At 49.5% G+C, this 22929-nt stretch overlaps 1 protein-coding gene across 7 annotated transcripts in view; it reads right to left on the reverse strand.

Moving 5' to 3' along the window:
• Positions 1 to 455: 455 nt before the first annotated feature.
• The window catches only part of TTC12 (tetratricopeptide repeat domain 12), a 46730-nt gene continuing 24256 nt past the window's right edge, over positions 456 to 22929 (reverse strand). For 5 of the 7 annotated variants that reach the window (XM_027563711.1, XM_027563708.1, XM_027563705.1 and 2 more), the window contains 14 exons: positions 21583 to 21643; positions 20972 to 21160; positions 19386 to 19455; positions 18535 to 18623; positions 16303 to 16471; positions 10184 to 10276; positions 9073 to 9133; positions 7927 to 8064; positions 7374 to 7472; positions 6860 to 6928; positions 4215 to 4316; positions 2725 to 2824; positions 1727 to 1952; positions 456 to 632 (listed from right to left, as the gene is read on the reverse strand). In XM_027563711.1, coding sequence (XP_027419512.1) covers positions 557 to 632; positions 1727 to 1952; positions 2725 to 2824; positions 4215 to 4316; positions 6860 to 6928; positions 7374 to 7472; positions 7927 to 8064; positions 9073 to 9133; positions 10184 to 10276; positions 16303 to 16471; positions 18535 to 18623; positions 19386 to 19455; positions 20972 to 21160; positions 21583 to 21643 — 1542 coding nt within the window. In that variant the 3' untranslated portion in view covers positions 456 to 556. Of the gene's footprint in view, positions 633 to 1726; positions 1953 to 2724; positions 2825 to 4214; positions 4317 to 6859; positions 6929 to 7373; positions 7473 to 7926; positions 8065 to 9072; positions 9134 to 10183; positions 10277 to 16302; positions 16472 to 18534; positions 18624 to 19385; positions 19456 to 20971; positions 21161 to 21582; positions 21644 to 22929 lie in introns of those variants that run through there. The other 2 variants (XM_027563707.1, XM_027563710.1) reach the window with 2 other exon arrangements.

Here is a 22929-nt window from a genome sequence, read left to right on the forward strand (position 1 = left end):
AGTTCAGCGCAGAAAGAGATTCCCCCTGCTTTGGCACTTGAAGACAGTTTAAGAGAAGGGCGTGTTACAGCATCCTTGCACGGGGTGGACGAAGGCGCTGGGTGGTGCTTGCAGGAACGATTTCCCTGAACCTTCAAAGAACTCCCTGCCAGGGAGCTTACCACCCACCACTCACCCCACTGAATTAAAGACTTCATGCCACAATGGCAGGCCAGGCTCGAAGAGACTGCTGCCTCGCAGATGTCACTAGGGCTGTGTCTTGGCACTTCAGAGCTGGAAAAGAGAGGTCGAAGTCACTGCTGAAAAACCTGACGGTCCTAGTGCAATGCCAGCAGAAAACAACAAAAGGGGAAGGACAGGTATTAGGCAAAATCTAGTTCCCAACCAGACCCATCACTTATCAGAGTCTGGGAAGGTCCCACGGCCAATGAAAACCAAGGCGAGCACTCTGAAAAGCCACGTTCCGGTCCGGAGCGTATATTCAAAAAGGCTTTATTAGCACAGGAACAACCAGAGTGAATGGTCATAGGCAAAACCCGCACGGATGCCACGTCTCTCAAGAACTCTCTACGTACTTCATCGTAGAGTTGAGAATTTCCATCCCATGAAGCTCTCTCAGCAGAGCAGCAAACCTGTCATAATCAAAGCACAAAACTCCAGGACATAAATGCCAGGGCACAGACATCTGGTGCCCAGAGGCATCCCCCTGGCTCAGGAAGAATTTGGCTGGGAAGGCGGGACAGGGCAGAAGCTGTTTCCCTGAAGATCAAAGTGGGGAGCCCTCAGGAGGCCCAGGGAACACGGCAACACCCGCGGCGTGAGTGGGGAGCCCCTAGGAGGCCCACAGAACACGGCAGTACCTGCTGTGAGTGGGGAGCCCCCAGGAGGCCCAGGGAACACGGCAATGCCCACTGTACGAGTGGCAGACGTGCTAGAGACCCGCTGGGCCACACTCTCAGGGATTGCCTGGCAGGCTGCCACCGTGAGCCTGTCCTAGTTAATGCGCCTTGCTTTCTGTAGAAGAAAGCTTTCATCCGTTCCTTCCCTTTGAACAATCAGAACTTGGAAGGGCCTTAGGTGTGACCTAGGCCAGCTCCCACATTCTCCAGAGGAGGGATCGGAGGGTGAGGCTGGGCGAGAAGGAAGCGGGCTGGCCACAGCCCCTCCCTGTCCGAGGAAGACACCCCTAGCGGGCCAGGGCTCCACGCTCAGGCACACGGGCACCTTCCAGGAGCACGAGGACCAGGTGTCCCCGCGCCTCAGATCAGGACAGAGCGGAGTGGGAGCCGAGCTGAGATGGCACGGCCATGCAGAGGCTCCTGGCCTGGCTTATCAGGTGATCTTTATCTGGCTGCCCCCACCCGCCCCCAGCACGCCTGTTTCTCCAGCTCAAGAATGTACCCTATAGGGCACTCTTCCATATGCTTAGGCCCCACATGGGGAAAAAAAAAAAAATGAAGTTAGAGATTTAATTGTTTCTGGAAAAGCAGAGGAGACAGAAAGGCAGGAGAGAGAGGTGGGGATGGTGGGAGGAGAGGGAGGAGGAAAGAGGAGACTGCGGGAGCTGAGCAGAGAGAAGACGATGGCTGCTGGTGCCAGGAAAGACCCCTGTTCCATGCTGTGTCCCCTCGCTGGCTTCAGCCTGAGCGCTCCCCAGTGTCCTGGGCGGGTCGGTTGGGGGGACTTCCTGCAGAGAAGGAGCTGGGCTCCCCTTGGCCCTGCGCACCTGGGCTCCGCCGTGCACAGCTTCCCCAGGGCGATGCCCGCGTTCAGCTGCACGGCTGTCTGCTGGGCATCGCTGCCTGCCAGCTTCAGCAAGACGGGCACGATGTCCGTGGACAGCAGGGACGAGGCCGCGCGCGGCACCTCCATGCAGTTCCCCAGGCAGAGGGCGGCGTTACCCACCAGGATCTCATCCTCCGAGTCCAGCAGCTGCATCAGAACCCCGAGCTCTATGGGGCAGAGGAGAACAGGCAGGGAGGCTGGCAGGGGGACGTGGTGGGTGGGCATGGAGAGAGGGCGGTGGAAGGCCGGCTGTGTCACCCGCTTGACGAATCCCTACTGAGTGCTCCTCGGCTCCTGGCCATGTCTCTGAGTGGCCTCAGGAGCCCAAAGCCCAGCCGTCCCAGGAATGCCGGCTCGGCCTCAGACAGGTCTATCCTCTCTGCTTCCCGTGCGGAACCTCCCTGTTCCTCTCGACATCCCCTGACTGAGCGGGAGGCCGTGAGCCGGCGCCCTGGACCCACGGGGCCCGGGACAAGGCTCCACAGGGAAGGGTCCTGCTCCCCACTTGGTGGGCCCCCTCAGTTCCCACCCACAAGGGGAACTGCCCTGCCCCCCCTGACAGCAGCAGTTTGGTGATTAGATCACAGCCGCACTGGACTCCTCGTCGCGCATGGTCACTGAGGTGTTTCCCCCAGGAAGGGAGAGGACCCGTGTTAGGTTGTCTAAGGAGAGTGCTTTGGAAACGATCTTAGTTCGAGCTGTTTCCCAGCTGAGTCTCTAGCATAGGCACGGTGGCCGTGAGCTTCCGAAGGCTAAGTAAAGGCTTTCAGAGCTGGAGGTGAGATGACAGGGTCCCCGAACACAATGCAGGAGGGCGGGGAGGCATGGCACAGCCTCCTCGATCTCTCCTCCCTCCTCGCCTGCAGCTCCCTCTGCAGCTTCAAGGCTAGATTAACCTCCCAGTTAATGTGGGCTCTGCTTAATGAAACGATCACTTACTTTTATCCAGTCTTAACACTTCTTCTCGCGCTTCCTGATAACTGTTTGTGCAGATGGCAAGTATCTTGACTGCATAACGTGACGCAGTCTGGCCTCCTGCCTAGATTTCAGAGTGCAATGAGAGCAAGAAATCAATGCTATGGTTGTTCCTGGCCAGAAATGACAGTGAGCAGCTGGGATTATGCTCGTGGCTTCTTAAACTCCTGACAGCGCGCTGCTGACAATATGTGTGCTTCCGGGCAAGGGGGCCTAGTCCCTGCTGGGGTGCAGGGTCACTCACATCCTCTGTAGAAGGATGTGAATGGAGGCCTGTCATGGACACCAGAGGAATTATCTGTGGAAGGCTTTAAGAGTGAGGGGCTGAGAAAAGAATGATGCTGTCGACTGGCAGATCTACCAAGAAGGGAGGCAAAGGCCCTCCCAGGTCATTTCACCATTTGAGAATGAGGGCTGACTTGCTAGGGCTGCCAGGCTGACCGGTCTGCATGGAGAACATCACAAACCTAGGTCATTTTAAGAGGGGATAACTGTCAAATCATAACCCTTAAAATCACCCTATGCAGGGGTCTTTAAAATGCAAGTGTGAGGAAACGCATGCATAAGGCACACACGTGTGAACATGGACTCAGCAGGCTCCGGTGGATATGCAAGAGTTATACAGAGTAAATGATGACCATCATCCACGCGGCAGCTTAAACTCAGACCCACCATCCTGCCCCCTTGATATCACCCCTGCCCCAGCAGTAGCCCCCTCACAGAGCACCCTCCTTGGTGCCACTCAGCCTAGGCGTTTATGAATAAGTCTCCTGTGGGGTCATCAAGCTAACTCAGGTGAGTGAACCTCACTGGGCATATATATTGCAACTGGGACCCAGAGATGCAACCTAGTAACTGATGTCCTGGTTCAGGAGAATCTAGCTAACTCTTGTGTTTCTGTGTGTGCTCAGTCCCTCAGTAGTGTGTGACTCTTTTGACCCCATGGACTGTAGCCTGGAAGGCTCCTCTGTCCATGGGATTTTCCACTGCACTCATATTGCAGAGAAAGTCTGAACATCCTTTTAAAAATCACGTGGGTACTCTGAAGCCTACATATTTCATAAATGGGAGTTACCCCCCAGCCTTTCCAGCAAACTGGAAAGAGCATCGTGAGCAGGATAACATGAACAGAACCAGGGCCTGAGAAACCTTGTTGACGCCACTCAGACCATCTTTTCTGAAGACAGAGGCCATACATTTTTCAAGTTAAGCTTGAGTGGTAAGCATTTTTATGGATGTGCCTAATGAACAATTATTTGTCCAACAATCTTACATTGCTGGTCAGAGTAGTCTAGGTGAATAGGCAGAAGGGAATCCCCATTCAAAAGGTTAGAAATTAGCAGAGGGGAAATGGCAGGACCTTTGCTGAACAAAGGCCTCCTCGATACTGTTCCCCAAATAAAAGATGACACTCCTGGAAATTCCGGGGGTTGGAACTAATGAAGTTGTTTTACCTTCAAGAATTTAATCATCTTCTTCACCACTCCTGCTCTGAGGGCCTCCTCAACAATTTTCAGGGAGGAAGAAAGGGTACGGCTGAGGACGCCAGCAGCTCTCTGAGTGAAGCAGAAAGGAAAGGGCGCTTAAACGTTCCCACGGGGAGACGGGCACGAAAAGGGTAGGGCATTAAGGGGTGCAAACTACTACATACAAAATAAATAAGCTGCAAGCTTACACTGCATACTACAGGGAATATAGCCACTATTTTATCATAACCATAAATGGAGCATCACCTTTAAAAACTGTGAGTCACTATGCCATACACCTGAAAGTTATATAAAATTGTATACCAACTAGCCAACGGGAATTTGCTGTACAGCTCAGGAGACTCAAACAGGAGATCTGTATCAACCTAGAGGGGTGGGATGGGGAGGGAGACGGGAGGGAGGTTCAAGAGGGAGGGGATATATGTATACCTATGGCTGACTCGTGTTGAGGTTTGACAAAAAACAAAATTCCGTAAAGCAATTATCCTTCAATAAAAATAAATTAAAAAGAAAAAAAATTGTATATCAACTATACCTCAATAAAATTTTTTTTTTCTTAAAATGCTGGTGACGTTTTAAAGTTAACAAGTAGTTTGGTGAGGCAAGAATCATTAGTGTTAGATGGAAAACATGTACCTTGATTTTAAAAATACAGTGGTTGAGTAATTGATAGCAAGTACTGATGTTTACAGTAAAGCTACTGGGTAGCTGATTCAAATTGAAGGGCTGCCAACACGGCCCCTGGGCGCACAGAGGCTCAGCCCATTCCAGCTTCACAAAGGACCGGCATTCACCCCTCAGCAAGAAATTCCTGCCCTGTATTCCTGTGGGGCTCTGATACCAGCAGGACCTTTATTACACGGTAGACTTCCTGGATTGATCCTCTGGGACTTTTATCTTTCCTGAATCTTCTTATTCTAATTTCTGGGAGACATTATTGATTTTTATTTTCCAGTTCTGAATTTTTTAAATAGCAAGTTGTTACCGTTTTATGGCCGTAACACCATTTTGAATCTTTCTGAAGATACAAATGATAGCTATTAGCTTTTTCCTCTCTTTCCTACATCATCTCTATTTTTTTTTCTGGACTCAAATTTTCTGCTTTCTCTGCTTTGTCTATTTACTTGTATGGCTTTCCTGAAATGCCTTGCGACTCTCAGCTTGCAAGTCACATTTATGAGAAAAAGAGTATGTCTGGGTATGTTGTGTTTATGGGGAGTCTGACCACTCCCAGGTGGGGAGGTGGCATTCTCAACTACTAGAAAGTAAGCATTTTTTTCTCTGGTCTTTCAATTCCTTAAGGAAAAAAAAAGCTCATATTTTACGCTTGAGGAATAGATGCCTGGCTACCAAATGTAGCCCCCTCATCTCCTGCTTCTGTCTTCTGCTTATGTAGCTGGCAGTTGGAATTCTGTCTTCTCCATAGAACTGCAACACACACTGGCCACCTGCCTGCTGTGTTCCCCTCGTCCGCCCTCTGCACGAAGGCGTCTTCAGTGCCACCTCATTAATCATCAGTCTTGCAGCTGTTCTCCATCATCCAGAAACTGGCTATAATAACTTACCCATCAGTGAGATAACTTACCCACTAGGCCCAGCAGTCAGAAGACCCCAAGTCCCCAAGAACAGCGATGCTTACCACTTTTGGGGTCATGCAACTTTTCTAAGGATCTGATGAAAACTGTGGTGTGCCCCTCAAGCCCATGAAAATGCACAGACATGCAGAATTTTCTATACACTTGCTGGGGGTCTCAGGGAACCTGAAGATCCACCACCTCTTCCTGGAGCCCAGGTTAAACACTTTGCCCTGTAAGTCTGGATTGACTGCAGGGAACTTGTCAGCTTGCTGGTCACACAGAGGATTCGCTGGACCTACTCGGAACCTTTTCACAACCCTTGAAGCAGTCCCCAGGTTGTGACCCTTGAAGGGCTGGTTTCCCAGATCTGCCCTGGATGTGACTCTAACTGTTTCTCCATGTTTAGAGACTAATAGGCAGACCTAATAGGCAGAAATGTTGGGGCGATTCCTCATGTGAGTGAAGAACACATCCCACAATGATGGCAAACAGCCTCTTGAATCATCTCACCACTCTCCTCCTGACACACTGTGCTAGACACAGGCCTTAGTTCTCTTATCCAAATGTCAGAAACAGAAGCAAGAAAGCCATTCCAGCACTTATCTCCAAGGAAGCTAAAACCGTTGTGTACAAACTCCTCCAGAATCACTGCCTTTAAAATATGTGCCCGGAGAAAAGATTTTAAATAAAATCCTTTGGCCTGTCCAAGTCACATAAGGATGGTTTGATATGGGACAAATCAGATATGACCTGGTGTCAGCTGTTAAGCTCCACACCTTCAAGAAAAAGGATTCTTAACTGGAGTTCCTAGATTCCAGGGCATCCACAGATGGGCACTGTGGGGGGGCGGGGTCACAAAATCCCCTGAACCTGTAGGCAAATTCAGTATTTCTGTGCTTATAGGCATCGTTTTGAGGAGTATGTCTGCCCGATGCCTCAGAGAGCAGAAGAAGCTCAAAGGCGTGGTGACTGCAGAACAGAACAAAACAGAACAGCAAAGGAAGCGGTTTCTGGATTTCCCTGGGGGCAGCTTACTGTGAGGATTCCTCCATCCTGGCTGTTCAGCAGAGACAGGCATTTCTTGCTCACCTCCATGGCCCAAACCTACAACAGGGAGCGCGAGAAGGAGCTTGCCTGTCCCAGCCACGGTCATCTGCAGATTCCTTCTGGGCGCTCACACAGAACCGACCACTTCCCACTCCCTCCTTGCCACCGCCAGGTCAGTCCCCATTTCCTTCACAACATCTGTGATTGCTCTCATTTCTTTCCCACGTTCATCTTCCCCAACTACGAGGGCCACATCGTATTTGACTGTGTAAATGCGGAACTTAGCACCGTGCACAGCGCCCTGGACACTCAGCTGGTTTGCAGAATGAGTAACTTACAGAGTGACTCATCCATCCCTCAGCAGAGCAGGGGTGGAACCTCCGCCCAGCGTTCCCCATTCCCACCGCCAGGGTTTTAGTCCCCTGCTTCTAGCCTCTTCATGGCAACGAGAGCAGTTCTATGCAACAGAACGTGTTAAGGTACGGAGAAAAGAATCCGGTACCTCGGAGACAAAGGGGGACTGAAGACACAAGTTCATCACGAGTCCCAGGAGGGCATACATGACGTCTCTGAACAGGTCCGCATCCTCCTCACACTTGGCCTTGGGAAACAAAACAAGGTGATCATGTGACCTTCTTGCAGCTGTCATGGTCACCTGTTCCCCCTGGTGATCGTCCCAGATCTCTCACACTCCTTAAATGGCCAGAGTCATGAACTGAAGCGATGCAGGAAAATCAGAGACCGATTTATAGCACACAGTGTCTGGCGCCTCTGCTGTGGGGCTCTGGCCCTGGGTTCAAACTGAAGAGGGAGCTACTGAAATGGGTGCTCAAGCCAGCTTCACAGAGAACCCTCCAGACATCTCCGGGGTGGAGGAGACTTGATCTGGAGAATTCTTTAAGGCCAGCTGTCCATCAAATCTAGGGTTATAGACGGGGTAAGCCACTGGCCCCTGCACCCTCAAACAGAATTTTTAGAAAAGTCAGATAATTAAGAAGAAGCCCATGGCCCCAAAGTAGGTAGAAGACTGGCTCTGAACAGAAAAGCTGAAATACCATGAGGCCCAAGCAGGCAGCCCCGAAGTCTTCAGAGGCAGACATTTGTCTTTGGGCGGCGGCCTCAGCGCTGAAGTTCCCCATGATGGCAAGACATTGGCAGAGAGCTGATATGTTGGTGACCTTGGGATCTCTCTTCTGAAAGGGAAGGAAGAGAAATCAAATCTGCAGAGAGCAGAGGAATAATGCCGGAATCATCTCCACGCGTGTCCTTCACTCTCCAAAACGTCTGGGAACCAGAAGGCCTGATGTCACATGGGGATGTCAGTGGGGTCACGCTGGCAGAAAGGAAGGAGGCACACAGAGGGACAGACCCCAAAGCACCTTGGCCTGGTTCCAGTCACTCCGCCAACCAGCTGGGGGCACTGCGGCAAGTCCTGTCTCTTCTCAGAGCTTCCATATCCACATGTGTGAAATAGCAGGGTGCTCATGCACCCTCCAAGGACCCCTGAGGGTTCTATGGGTCCCTGGGGACAGGTCTGTCACAGCACACTCTTCTGAAGGACTCCCCCACTCCCCCCAACACTTGCACCTTTCTCCCTCATTGACTCCAACCACCACACCTGCTCTCCTGATCAGGACGACAATTCAGGGGACAGGGTTGCATGTGGTACTTATGACACTGGCGACCTGATGCAAAGAGCCAACTCACTGGAAAAGACTGATGCTGGGAAAGATTGAAGGCAGGAGGAAAGGGGGGTGGCAGAGGATGAGATGGTTGGATGGCATCACCGACTCAATGGACACGAGTTTGAGCAAGCTCCAGGAGTTGGTGATGGACAGGGAAGCCTGGCATGCTGCAGTCCATTGCAAAGAGTCGGACACGACTGAGTGGCTGAACCACAACAGCAACAACAGTTTATCACAGGACTTGGGTCAGAAGGGGACTGGTGGAGACTGACCAACTTTCCGCCTTCACCGCCTGCAGCCTTCCTCCCTTGCAACCAGACCTGCCCATGAACCTTCTCCACCTGCCCCCACAGCAACTGTTCCAATAACCAAGACTTGTGTAAATTCCAACTGTGAATAAATGATCAATCAACCCGAGAGGCAAAGGGAGTTCTAGGAGGCAAACCCCTGTTGAAACAGCCCTGCGCACGCTCCCGAGAGGATCTGTCGCAGGTGACCAGACAAGGGTTGGCTCACCAGCACGCCCGTCAGCACTGGAAGGACGTCTGGAAGGCTGGTCTGGAACCAGGCTTGAAATCTGTCAAGAGAACATCAGCCATGACTTATTTCTACACCATGCAAAGTGAAACATAAGTGCAGTGTCTCAGGTAGCGGAATCGACAGTCCAGCTGTGGGCCCCTGTCATTTGCTCCTGCGTGAAGGAGTCATTTGGAAGCAGAAAAGGTCGTCACTGGGTAGGTCATGTGGCTTTACTCTACTTCTAAGCCTGGAGACTGGCCTTTGATGTGAAACAACACATCTCAGAGGTCGGCTCTCTTCTGCAGAAGCTGCTGGAATCCTGAGGTTTCTGCAAATTGACTTCGCACCACCCCTCCCTTCCCCTTGCTCTGAGTTACATGGTGTAAGCACATTTACATGTCACAGCTGTCAGGACGGCCCCATGGCATGTACGCCTCCACCTGATATTCGGGCTAGTACTGTCCCCAGCCCCTGCCAATGGCCAGCTACCTGCATGAGGAGCTCTCTCTCTATATAACCATTTCTAGGTAAGATGCCCTAATGTTGGTGAGGAAATTAAAAACAAAACAAGAGGCATTAAAAAAATAAAATGAAAAGTTATGAAAATCTAAGATCTTTACTGTCTTCTCCAGCATCAGCTAAAGAAAAAAACAAACAGACAAAAAAGGCAGGAGGCTGGCTACCCATTATGCCCCTGGCATCCCAGGAGGGCTCCCGTGTTCCCGTGTTTCTCCTCCCTCCCCATCCCTTTCTCTTTTTCCTCCCTCCTCCTTCTCTTTCCTATTTATTCAACACACATCTGCCAGGCAGTTCCTATTAGGCAGTGATTAGGGGAAGAAGCTTCACCAGCACCCAATAATAGTAGGTTTGCTTACTATGAGACGTGCTGTTCTAAGTACATGACGGCTTCCAAGCCTGTTGAGGGCCGGGTTCCCCTGCATGCAGAGGGATTGGGGCAAAGTGGTGACCACAGCCCTTGGGGACATCAGCTGTCCTACGCAGTGAATCCTCAGTTCGCCCAACCTCCCGCGTTGCCGCACATTTTAGAAGATCAGATGGTGCAGCAGAGGCTGAAGAAGAGATGTCAATTTCTGGCAAGAAAAATTACCTTTCTTGCAGAGCCAAGTCTGTGAGCAGTCCCATGGCTGAGTTGGCCTTTTTATCTGAGAAGTCAAGGAATGACACCAGAGCTTCCAACAACCTGCAAACATACGTAACACCTTCAGGGTGGGCTGACCTCCAGCTCACAGCACCCCCAATGAGAGGGCCTGGTGTGGAGACCAGAGAGGAGTCAGCACCTGAGCGAAGTGAGCTGAGAGGGCTGCTCATGCCCCCAGGAAGCCCAGCCCCTTGCCCACCCCAGCAAGGCAGGTACTCTGCCATGAGAACGGTTTACCACTTAATGTGCGGTTCCAGGGGGGTGAACAGTTTTAACCTGCATTCACTGATCATCAGATGCTGACATGGAAGGCCTCTGGTGCCTCTACCGTGTGACTCTGGCACGGCCAAGCTGAATCACACAGATGACATCTAAATGGCACGCTTACTAATGTGCTGATGACTAAGTGGGAGGCCCCCTAATGAAGCAGGGGATGGATTAAAGATTTAACAAGATTTTGACAGGTTGCTGAATACATGAGATGAAATTTCAGAGAGTTAAAGTCCTTCACTGAGAGCTGGAAAATCTGTTTAAGTAACAGAAATGGGAGACCTGGTTGATAACTGACTCATGTGAAAAAGACTTAAGATTTTTAGCCAACTGCAAACCCAGGATATGAGCAAACAGTCTGGTGCGGCTGCCACAAAATGTAATGGGGTATCAGGCTGCCTTAAGGGCTGACCGGCACCAGGACGATGGGAGTAGAAGTCACGTGTCCATCCGGCAAGCCCATACCGAGCATCTACAGCGTGCCGAGTGCTGTGCTTGGCCGGGACACCGTGCTGAGCACCTGGCCTCCTACGGTGACATGTGTCAGGTGATAGGATACAACAGGCACATATCAAGTGGGCACGGAGCCCACCTAGCAAGAGCTGCGGGAGGATGGAGATGAGGCGGACATTCCCGCCTCACTTGAAAGTGGAGCATTGGCTACTTGTCCCTTTGTCCAGGCAGTCAACAGCACTCACTGGCACTGACTGTGTGCCAAGTGGAAAAAGACAAGGTCCCAGCTCCAAGGAGCTTGCAGGCCCGCATCAGGCATGTAGGGACAGGAGAGGCAGAGGGCACAGTAGTCAGAGATGAGGAGGTGTGAAACGGCAGAGACACACTTGGGGACTGCTAGTGGGTCCTCACAGCTAGTGTGTAGGGTGTCCTGCTAGTGGACAGGGAGCAGCCAGCCTGGGTCACGATGGACTGTCTGTCTACGGTCTTCTGGAATGTCTGTACTTTCCCTGGGCGTCCTGAGTCCCAAGTGTGGTGCGGGTGTATGGTGGGGTAGGGTGGGCTGCAGGCTCTTAAGCCTCTCTCAGTTTCTGAGTGAGAGGAAGTTCCAGGAAGTTGCATTTTATAATTTTATTTATTTATTTGGCTGTGCTGGGTTGTCATTGCTGTGTGGGCTTTTCTCTAGTTGTGGTTCAAGGACTCCTCACCACAGCGGCTTCTCTCATTGCAGAGCATGGGCTCTAGGGCGTGTGGGTTCCGTAGCTGCAGCTCCTGGGCTCGAGAGCACAGGCTCAGTAGTCATGGCACACGCCTAGCTGCTCTACGCATGTGGGATCTTCATGGACCAGACATCAAACCATGTCTCCTGCTTTGGCAGGTGGGTTCTTTACCGCTGAGCTACCAGGGAAGCCCCGAAGCTGCATTTAAATAAAGTCCCCAGGTGATTCCTAGACACTCTATTTCTCAGAAGTTCAAGAACTAGTCTAGGAGGCAGTATAAAGTCCTTTCAGCGTTTTAAGTAGGAAAATAACCGGACAGATGTGCATTTGGGACAAATCCCTTTGGTGGTGCGGCAGAGGTGGATTAGAGCAGGTGGCACAGGAGGCGGGGAATCCAGTGGGGGAGAGCTGGGACTGTTCAGACAATCAAGGTCAAGGGATGATCTGGGATGGGGCAGAGTAAGACGTACAGTCGAGAAGACGAGGCCTCATGATGACCTAGAGGGAGTGCCTGAGACACTGCAGGAGGGAGATGGGAAGTGTGTCCACGAGATGCTGAGGAAGTAGGACTGACAAGTACCATCTCCTGAGGGGTGTGGGGAGGGAGCCATCCAGGGAGCTCCCAGGATTCTGGCCTAGGCAGCAGGGCAGATGAAAATGCCATATTCGAAGACAGAAGTTCAGCTAGGGGGTGTGGGTTTGAAGAACTACTTTTGAAATACTAAGTTTATGATAAAATTACTAAGCTTATGATAAAATTACTAAGCTTATGGTAAAATTACTAAGCTTATGGTAAAATTACTAAGCTTATGGTAAAATTACTAGGTTTATGATACTTGGGATGTTGTGATGGAGGTGCCCAGTGACAGAGGGATGCTTCCTTCTAACATCTGAGAAAGAGACTTAGATGTGATAACTGGGGCCATGGACAAGAAGAGATAGGATGTTTGAGTCCCTGACCAGGAAAGATGACAGCATAAAGGGGGCTCGCCAAGGGAGCCAAGAAGGAATACGGTAGGAGGAGGGCCAGAAAGAATGCTATCATTACGAGCAGATGCCATGAGGCTACAATGGGAGATAAAGAAAGAAAAGAGCCCATCATATTGGGTTCTTATGTTCAGGAGCATGGCTTCCAGTCACCCACATGTATGGTACTGGGTTTATTTAGCAGCTTGTTCTGGGAGGGATCTGGAAGCCAAACCACCTGAGGAATGGTTGAGGAAACACGGATGCGTGGGGCCGGAAAATGTCAGTGTCTTTGGACACATCAAACAGTGGACAGAGGGAGAGTGGATACAACCCGTAGGGCTTCGACAGACAGAACCGAGGCCTCAGTACAGAAGGCAGACCTGCCCTGAGGTGGTGGGGGAGGCAGCTTGTGTTTGGTGTAAGGAGATCATCTTATATCAATCAGAACTGTTCCGGAACAGAGCACGCTCCTCTCCTTAACTGGGGAGAGACCCCTACCCTATAAGCTGCTGTGGCGCCCATTCCAGTCAAATGGAGAAGAAAATGCAAATGCTGGAATCTTCCCTGCAGCGCCTTACACACAGGACTTTTGGGAAACCCCAGAGGGGACAGTGTGCTGGGTGGGGCTGGACTGGATTGCTGCTACGGTCCCTCCACATTGGGGGTTCTGCAAAACCCCAACTTCCTCAGGAGACCATCCAGTGTTCCTGCTGTCAGAAATCATTTATTTCCCTCAGCTCAGATTCTTCCCTCACCAAAGCAAACCTGTTTTCTGTAGTCTTGCGATGAATACTAACTAACCTGAGTGGTACAGAAGAAGAGCTGGGGGTTTAAGATTCTCTGGGTTTTGTACTTGGAAACATAAATGAGATAAAATGCACACCCTAACTGGACACAGATGACAGGCATGTCCTTTTTTGGCAGATGTTCTGCTGTGCTGACCTGCAGCTGATGGACAAAGTAGAGGGACCATAGGTCAGAAAATGGTCTAAATAACCAATAAGTGCGCTTTCCCCTTAGTTTAGGACCCTGAGCAATAGACCCAGAAGATAGAAAGTGAGCAAAAGTCATTATTGAGTCCAAACCACATGTCAGGCGTGATACTAGTTGCTTTCTTTGATGTGGCAGATGCTGTTTGCTGGTGAACCAGACATCCCGTTACCCTCCTTCTGTCCTGCCTGCCTCTGCCTCAGAAGCTGGGACCATCTGCCCTCCAGGGTGGCATGTGACACAGTTCTGACCAAAGAGAAACAAAAGCAGCAGCTCCTCTTGATAAAAGGGACAGACCCAGTTGGTGCTAATCTGTCTTAAAGAGGGATGTGATGCTTGGAGTTGCAGCAGCCTTATGTGACCATGAGGGAAAGGTCAAGAGAAGGACCGAGACCTTGAGCCTGCCATCATTAAGCCACCATCAGCTATTACTATCTTTAGTCTTTTGGTTTACAGAAAAACAAGATGAGTTCTCTGGGTTAAGTCAAGAGACTAATCTGTCAAATGTGGCAGAAAAAAGTTTACCTGGCATATAGGCATCATCTCTCTGACGTTTCACCATAAATCTCTGATACAGATGAGATACCAGGCGCATCAGGGCTTAGCAGTTTCCTGGGTCACACCAGCAGAAAGAGACACGTGGAAGGCTGAGGCTCCTGACTGCTGCAATCTAAGCCCCAGCACTTTTCACAAAGGGACACTGGCCTTCACTTTGCTGCTGCCATGCACACTTGTCCCTTCACCTTCTCATACGGGGAGGAATGCGAGGGTCATGGGACCTGGCCTGTTTCAAACTATCTCATTTCAGAGAACACGTTCTACCTCGTTCCAGTTTACCTGGAGATAGATATTAACAAGAAGAGTGGGCACAGAGGTGATAAACGGAGATTTCTTCGTCTAAAGCAAGTAGGCTGTACTGCACAAGATGATGACAAACGCCAAGACACTGGAAAAATTCAAATGAAACTCAAGCAATTCAAAAACAAGCTTGGGCGGGGGGTGGGGGAAAGCTTATGATAACTGTGGCTGTATTTACTTAAAAAGACCAAAACCAAACAAAAAAAAACATATGATGAAGGTACGGAGGAAATGACTGCAGAGTCATTTGAAATGTGCAATGTGCTTTTGATGACTTAACTCTGCTAACGACCCATCTGCCCGTGTGCGCCGAGCTTCAGGGGCTGCCAGGGCTTGTCCTGTGAGCCGCAGGGCTGGGCTGGGCTGAGAAGGGGCAAGTCAGAGCCCAGGCTCATCCCCATACCATCCTCAGCACCCACGGGCCTCCTCACCAACATGGGACAGGCACCAGAATTCTCAGCATGGTCCAAGCAGGTCTGACACGGCTTCAGATTTGGCTGCCTTTCTAACGGGGAACAGAGACTAGGAGTGAGCTCCATGGCCTGGGAGACAGCTGGCTGAGATGACCCGAGTCACTCTCCTACCCCACCTGTGAAATGGGGGAAGGACACTTATCTTGCCTCCTTCCCAGTGAGATAATAGTGAACAGAATCGGAAGCCAAATTCTGTTTTTAGATTACATAGGAAGCATTTATAAAGCAATGGTATAACCATGGCTGGGGTTCCCAGATGGTGCAGTGGTAAAGGACCACCTGCCTATGCAGGAGACACAAGGGACTTGGGTTCAATCCCTGGGTCGGGAGTCCTCTGGAGGAGGAAGTGGTACCCCACTCCAGTATTCTTGCCTGGAGAATCCCATGGACAGAGGAGTCTGGCGGGCTACAGTCTGTGAGTTTTCAAGAGCTGGACGCGACTGAGCACACACACAGATGCACACACAGACACGATCACAGCTACTATTTCTTTTAAATTGAACCACATGAAATTGCCAACATGCAACCTTTTCTTGACATAAAAAGTGGCAATTTCACATATTCAAACTAATGATCTTTAGATGGAAAAGCACCAGGCAGGATCACTATGGCTCATTTAAAATTAAAAAAAAAGTCTACTTAGGAAAGAGGCACATTCCATTCCTATCACCTTAAGCCTTGGAAAGACCTACACACAACAGCATTTGAGATGTGTTGTATTTATTTGTACCCTACTCACTCCAGAAAGGATTTAAGGATAAGTAAAATCAGGTAGCATTACCTGAAACAGGAATAAACGAAGAAAAGTAAGAACAGGAGCAGGGTGGAGCCAAGACTGAGGCTCAAAGAGCAGAGGCAAATGGCCCGTTTTACAGGTAGGTTCCAAATCGGATTTTGCAAGTGCCGCCATATTTACATGGTCTGCAGGGTCTGTTCCCTGGTGCCCAGGGGTTAAGACTCACGCAGGGGACCCGGGTTCGATCCCCGGCTGGGGGACTTGGTCTGACATGCCGCAGCTAAGAGTTTGCATGCCTCAACCAAAGACCCTGCCTGCCACAACTAAGACCTGGCACAACCAGATAAATAAACCTGTGAAAAGAAAGACACAAGCGCAGAAGTGACACTGTCCATGGTAGTAAGTTCAGACAGGAGTTTGTCCTGGAGGTCCTTAAGAGAGAGTGTTCTTCTCACAGGCTCCTTCTGGTTTTCAACCCTTAATCTGGTCAGCTGGCTCCTCTCACGTCAGAGATGTGGGAAAGGGGACAGGTCTTAATGTGGCAGGTGAAACCTGAGATGCCGCAGGGAAGCTCCCGCTCGCACGCACGCCGAGCCTTACCGGATCAGGTCAAGGTGGCCGATGATCAGGCTCCGTCCATTCTCCGTCTGGGCGAGCTGCAGCAGCAGGGCCAGGCTCTGCTGCCGGATGGCCGGGACCCTGGAGGCCAGCAGGGAGGGCAGAAGCGGGCCCGTGTCCGGACGCAGCACAAGCAGGCGCTGGTTCTCCTCTGCAGAACACAGGGCACGTCAGCCTCATGCAGACCACGATGGTCACGTGGGCTCTGTCTTCCCTCCTCTAACGAGAAACCCAACTCTTCTCCAGGAGGCAGGCTAATGAAGGTAAGAGCACGGATTCTAGAAGCAGAATGTGGGATCTGAACCATCAGGAAATGACCTTAGCCGAGTTATTGATCCCTTAGCTTCCTCATTAGTGGAACGAGGAAGAGGACCAACGTAACAGTTGTCATGACGATGCAATGAGTTAATGCGTGACGGTGTGGAGAACAGGGGCTGGTACATACATATATGTTAGCTAGTATCATTGTTCTTGCCAAAGGCTCCATGGTGGACGGTATCCGGAAATGTGAAGAAAGGGAAAGAAATCAGCTGAATGGTGAAGAGCTTTAGACCATCAATTTTCATCTAATGGCCAAAGCAACCATCTGAGTTCTTTCTAGAAAACTAGAATGACCACACGAGAACATTAATGAATGAAGCACACGACCCTTCCTGGCTGTGAACTACTTCCAGGGTGGTAGCATTGGATATGCCCTCTCCCCCATCACCCAGTTCATTTTCTAAACCAGTGCATGAATTTATCTGAGAGCAGGCAGAGGGATACAGGCTGGAACATGAGGCTGAGCTCTGAAACAGAGCACAGTTTGTTTAGATTACAGAAAAAAATGGACAGTAGCTCACTGTCAACAACTCAAATAACACAAAATGTGAATACAGCTGAAAATAAAAGTTTCTTCTCTGTAACCTCCTCCAGGTAAGCACTTTCCCTAAGGGGGGCTGGTATTCATATGAATAATGTTAAAATATAATACATCCTTCCCATAATTGGCTTTTCTCTCCAGTCAGCACTATATCCCAGACCTACTTCCATGCCTTTACTTTTAAGCATTCCTTTGTCCTATTTAAAAACATCTCTGTATTTACTGAATTGGATACACCAAGATTCCATTCACCTGAGACAGAGCATTTATGTCCTAAGTTGTGTCTGATGGTATTTTTCCAGATGTTAAAAAAGATGTGACCTCAAGGTTCACAGAAACCAAAGTTGGGTGCAGACTGAGGAAGTGGGGCTGTACAGAGGGAGACAGGTCCCATTCAGACTGAGGAAACACCTTGTCATCAAGTCCATCTTCTTAACCTCAGGCAAGGGGGTCTACGCAAACACCCCCCAGGGCCCATGCAGTGCCCTACGAGCAGCAGGGCACCTGGATAAGGATGTTAGTCTGAGCATAATTCCCTTCATGGAAGAGGCCCCCTGATTCTCTAGAACCTAAGATTTCTACAATTTAAGGTGATACCTCCACTCTACTAAATGAATAAAAAAAATTATATTCTCTCATATTCAGCATTTAACCATTTACAGGCTGCATTCATAAGCTCCCTCGCTGATTTCCCATGAGAACCCACGCATGGGAGAAACAGCTATCACTATTCCCACTTTCACTGTTTTGTGTTCAAACATTTTTCCTCATTTGAAAAAACACTTTTTTTTTTTAAATGAGAGAAACACCTAAAATTTTTATTTACATTGAGGTCACTGAAGTGGCGACCGTATAAAAATTTAGCAAACTCCAGAAGATGCTAATATGTAAAAAGGGAAGAGTGAGGGTAAATAAAATCCCCAAAGCATGTCACTGTTTCACTTTAATTAAGCAGTCAGTATTAATCAGTGTCACAAGAGGCCATCAGGGATGGCCGTAAATCTCATGATGCTGAAATGGGTACTAAGGTCAGCAAAAAGCAGCACTATTTTTCAGCACAGAAAAGGAAAAACTTTACTTGCCCCACTGCCGATGCATGAAGTGAAGCTACTTGTCTGCAAAGAGCAGGGCAAGTGCCCAGATGATGAGACGTGATGCCGACCGTGACCTTGCCTGCGTGGAGGCAGCTATGAGAGTGCAGCACAAATCTGTATGCTTTTTCCAGGCGACAGTCTAGCCCTCTACGTGCCAGGGCCTGTCCCAGGGGAACAATCACGCCTGCCCCCGCCCCTGCTCTGTAACTCTCCCATTACCGTGCACCGATGATGACCGATGGCGGTTCCCTGGCTTACCGTTCTCGCTGCACACTGCCTGCCAGAGTCTGAGAACAGATAAGCACACCGTCTCTTCCACGGCATCTTTTCCTGCTGTAGAAAAGCACCTACAGTGTGCAAGGGAGACATATTGAAATTGCAGTCTTGATGTTCCTTTCAGTTGGTTTCATTTCACCCCCAGACTCCTCAAATGTGGGTTTAAGCAGGTCACCAGGACCGAGGGACTGCTAAGCCCTGAAATGAGGTCCAGGACAAGGATGCAGCTGAGGAAGCTGGGGCTGCCTGGAGAAAGGACAGTGAGCCAGGGGCCAGGCCGATGGCTGCACCAGACCAGCGAACTGTTTACGGGCCTCCTCACGCCTGCAAATGTGTGCCAGTGACTCCAACCCGTGTCTTTTCCTAATCCCCAGGAATTGCATCAGAACAACTGAAGTACAAAATAAAATTAAAATACATTTAGCAAACTACCTCCTGCCGTATGAGTCTTTCTTCAGATGAAATTATAAATGGGTTCAGCCAGGACCCAACAGATCTCATTTCCTGAAATGATCAGCAAATTCCAAAAGAGGAAAAGAACAAAGAGCCATCTTGCAAAAACTGGTGGGAAAACCAGCAAGAATGGTCATTTCTCTGACTTTGAAGGGCTTGGAGGAACCCTGGCAAGTTTTGGTAACTTTTCTCTCTCTGCAGTTGTTAACTGTGGTGTAACTCTAACTGCTCACAGCTCAAGGGTGTTCACATGGCACTCAGTATCGACTGATAGTAGTACCGTCTGCCATCACACTGCCTGTGTACTGAGTGTCTGATTGCATAAGAAATGGTTGTCTTTCCTTGTTTTGAGGCCAGGCTGTCTTTACAAGCATCCCTACCTTCTTATGACCTCATTCTCACTGATGATACTGAATCCATTGTTTGTTCTGAATAAAGTTCGTTCTGTGCCTGAAACAAATTCGGAGAACACCACATCGTCAGAATCTGAACCGCCTGCTTGAACCGTCTAGCTGTCACAGAGCCAGATGATAACAGAAACCCAATATGGAATGTCTAGGTCACCAAATTCACAGTTTGGGCAGAAACTAATGCCTCCCATTCTGAAACCTACACCTGTCATCAGCCACTTGGTACCACAGTAAGAGGGACATCCTGTTCACGGGAGAGCTGGGTCCGGGTGGCCCCGTGAGTGATCTGACAACTCCTCATTTTGTAAGCTTTAGAGAGTCTCCAGGAGCTGCTTAAACTCCTGGAAGAACTGGCATATCCATCTGTTCTTAAATGTTTATTTTGAAGCTGTTTCCAGGCTCTAGAGAGGAACTGATAATCATCAAGAAGCTACTGCAGGGGTGTTTGAGCACCCTCCACTGTACACTAAAGAGAAGTTAGACTCCATCCATTTGTACAAACAAACAGCATTCTGGCACTGAGAAGCAAGGAAGGTTTCAGCCCTGGGATCAGTGATGACAGGAACTGGTAAGAGAGCAGTATGGGTCTCATTAGCAGGAGAAGAGCTGATGTTTGCTCTGAAACTCTTTTCACATCCTAAGAAACTATCAAGTGTGACTGGGATGAACTTCATGGTTTTTCTTACAAAATTCTGTCTTCCATTCCTCTATAGTTGGGGGGAGATATGTGGGGATAACAGAAGGTGTTTGGGGTATATATGGGGTATGTGGGGCTTCCCTGGTAGGCTCAGCTGGTAAGGAATCTGCCTGCAATGCAGAAGACCCCAGTTCGATTCCTGGGTCAGGAAGAGCCACTGCAGAAGGCATAGGCTACCCACTCCAGTATTTTGGGGCTTCCCTGGTGGTTCAGACGGTAAAGAATCCCCCTGTAATGCAGGAGATCTGGGTTCGATCCCTGAGTTGGGAAGATCCCCTGGAGAAAGGAGTGGCTACCCACCCCAGCATTCTAGCCTGGAGAATTTCATGGACAGAGGAGCCTGGCTGGCTACAGTCCATGGGGTCGCAGAGAGTCGCGACTTTCGCACGGGGTATATGTGGGGTATGGAAATGGTGTGTGGGTACGTGCAGCCCGTGGGGAACAGAGGAGAGGTGACGTGTGTGGTGTGTGGCTATGTGATATAAGCATATATGGTGTCTGTATCCCGTGCGCATGGTGTGTGTGTGATGTATGTGATACAAGCACACGTGATGTGAGCACGTGCTGGGTGTGCATGTTAAGTACGTATGCAGTGGTGTATGCTGTGTTTTTTGTCGCGTTGTGTGTCTGCTATTTATTGCAGGTGTGTGTGCAGTGTCAGCAGAGGACAGGATGGAGCTGGCTGGGGTGGGGGATATTTCTTAAGCACCCCCTTTAGCACCTGCATTATAATAAATCTTCAATCAATATTTGTGGCAGGAAGGGAGGAAGGGATTCTTTGCCTCCTATGGTCAGACCTCTAAACCCTGTCCCTTCAGACTAGACAACATTCATGAGATCACACACACTGCTGGCTTACAATCCTTCATCATCTCAGTCAGGATTTCAATCCCCCCTGCGTAGAACAAAGGGATCTGATCAGGCTTGGAAAGAGTCTCCAGAAGATTCTTGGTCGTCACGGCCGAGTTCTTTCCTGAGTCCAGTGACTCCTGGGCTTCCTTCTCTTGAACGTCTGCTTTCTCTCGAAGATCTACCTGATTCAGGTATTCTAGCAAAACAAGGAGGAGAAGCACACCAACATCCTAACAAGCAACCCGTGCACCAACCTTTTTCTGAAGATGGACAGTTGAGAGGCAGAAAGCATGAGAATAATTCAAACTTGTTTTCAGCATGGAAAACTTTTAGGAAGGGTGTATAGTTTCTACCCAGAATCTTAAAACATCTTGGAATCATTCAAGGACAATGTCGCTTGTGGTCTAAAAGGCTTGAAGGCAGGATGGCAGAGAAAAGGAGGAAGGCCAAGAACAGAGAAAGAGGAGGTGGGCAGGGTGGTTAATGAGAGGGCTGGACTGTGCAGGGCCGGGCAAGGCTGTGCCCGTGGCCAAGTGCAGAGAAGGCATGGAGGGCACCCCAGAGCCAGAGCACAGGGGGAGGTGCAATTCAAACAAGGGTGTCAGCAGGAAGTCTCACCTTTTACCTGTGTCTGCAGCTGGGGGTTTATTTCTAAGATCTTCTGATAACACTCTCTAGACTAGAAGAAAGAAACAAGGCCATGAAGAGTGGCTAGTGGGGAGTGGTGATTATAAGAAAGCCACTGGGTACCACAGGGCTTGGCTTCTTCATTATCTCCTCCCAGCCTCCCTTGCTCCCCTCGTCGGAGGCAGGCATGGGGAACGCAGCATGCATTTGACATTTTGTTTAGGCTTCTCTGGTTCTGTGAGGCAATGGGCATTATTTCAAAATTCATTTTTAAAAATAGTGTTGTCAGATACAGTCTGTGATGGAAAATAACCACTCCTAAATTCTCATGGTTCATGACTGGCTAGGAGAGGAATAATCATAAGGTAAATGCAAAATTGAGATGTGATATTTGCACTGAGAGAGGATGGGAGGCTACCTGTCAGATATGCCCACGTGGAATAAGGAAATAAATGAAGCTAGAAACATTGTTGACGGAGACTTCAGAACAGGAGGAGACAGTTGCTTATTTAAATATGCAGGCTGCGAAGGGCTAGTGAGGGGCTGCTCACTGGCCGTGGAATAGTCAACTAGAACACCTGAGAGTGAGGGGCTCTCACTGAGGACACTGTTAGAAAGTTTCTGCAGAAGAAAGATTCTTGCTAATGGGTTTAGGATGACAGGTTTAGGGCAGAGAAGAAAAGCTCAGGGGGAAAAAAAAATGGTTCTCAGATATCTTAAAGGCTCAAGACTCATCTAGAAGGTCAGGATTAAGAAATAAACTGAAGGAAAAAAACATCACATTAAAACAGGGAAGAGTGCTGTCGGATATCGAACATGGTAACTGTAATAGGCTGAATGTTTGGATCTTCCCAAAATTCATGGTGAAACCTAATCCCCAGTGTGATGGATCTGGACGTGTGGGCTCTGGGAGGTGACTGGGTCATGAGATGGAGCCATCCCCAGAGCGCTTCCTTGCTCCTGCCGGCTGCCTAGGAACTGGGACACAGGCCCTCAGCAGACACTGAATTTGCCGGCATCTTGATCTTGGACTTCCCAGAACTGGGAGAAATAAACCTTTGTTGTATAAGCCACCTGGTCTATGGAATCCCAAAGGACTAAGACGATATCCCTGTTTCCAACTTCTTTTTAACCCTAGCTCTAATCTATCAGTAATGCTTGTTGACTTCACTGTCAGCATATAAGCAGAGACCCTCACTTCTCACCACCTTCACTGTCAGCAACCTGGTCCAAGCCATCGTCACCTCTCACTTGGATAATTTGTTGCAATAGCATTCTGACTGGTTTCCTGTCCTTTTCTTACCCTGTCAAGATACATTCTCAATACAGCAGAGTGAT

The sequence above is a fragment of the Bos indicus x Bos taurus genome, chromosome 15 (genome assembly GCF_003369695.1).
Source record: "Bos indicus x Bos taurus breed Angus x Brahman F1 hybrid chromosome 15, Bos_hybrid_MaternalHap_v2.0, whole genome shotgun sequence".
Taxonomy (NCBI): Eukaryota; Metazoa; Chordata; class Mammalia; order Artiodactyla; family Bovidae; genus Bos; species Bos indicus x Bos taurus.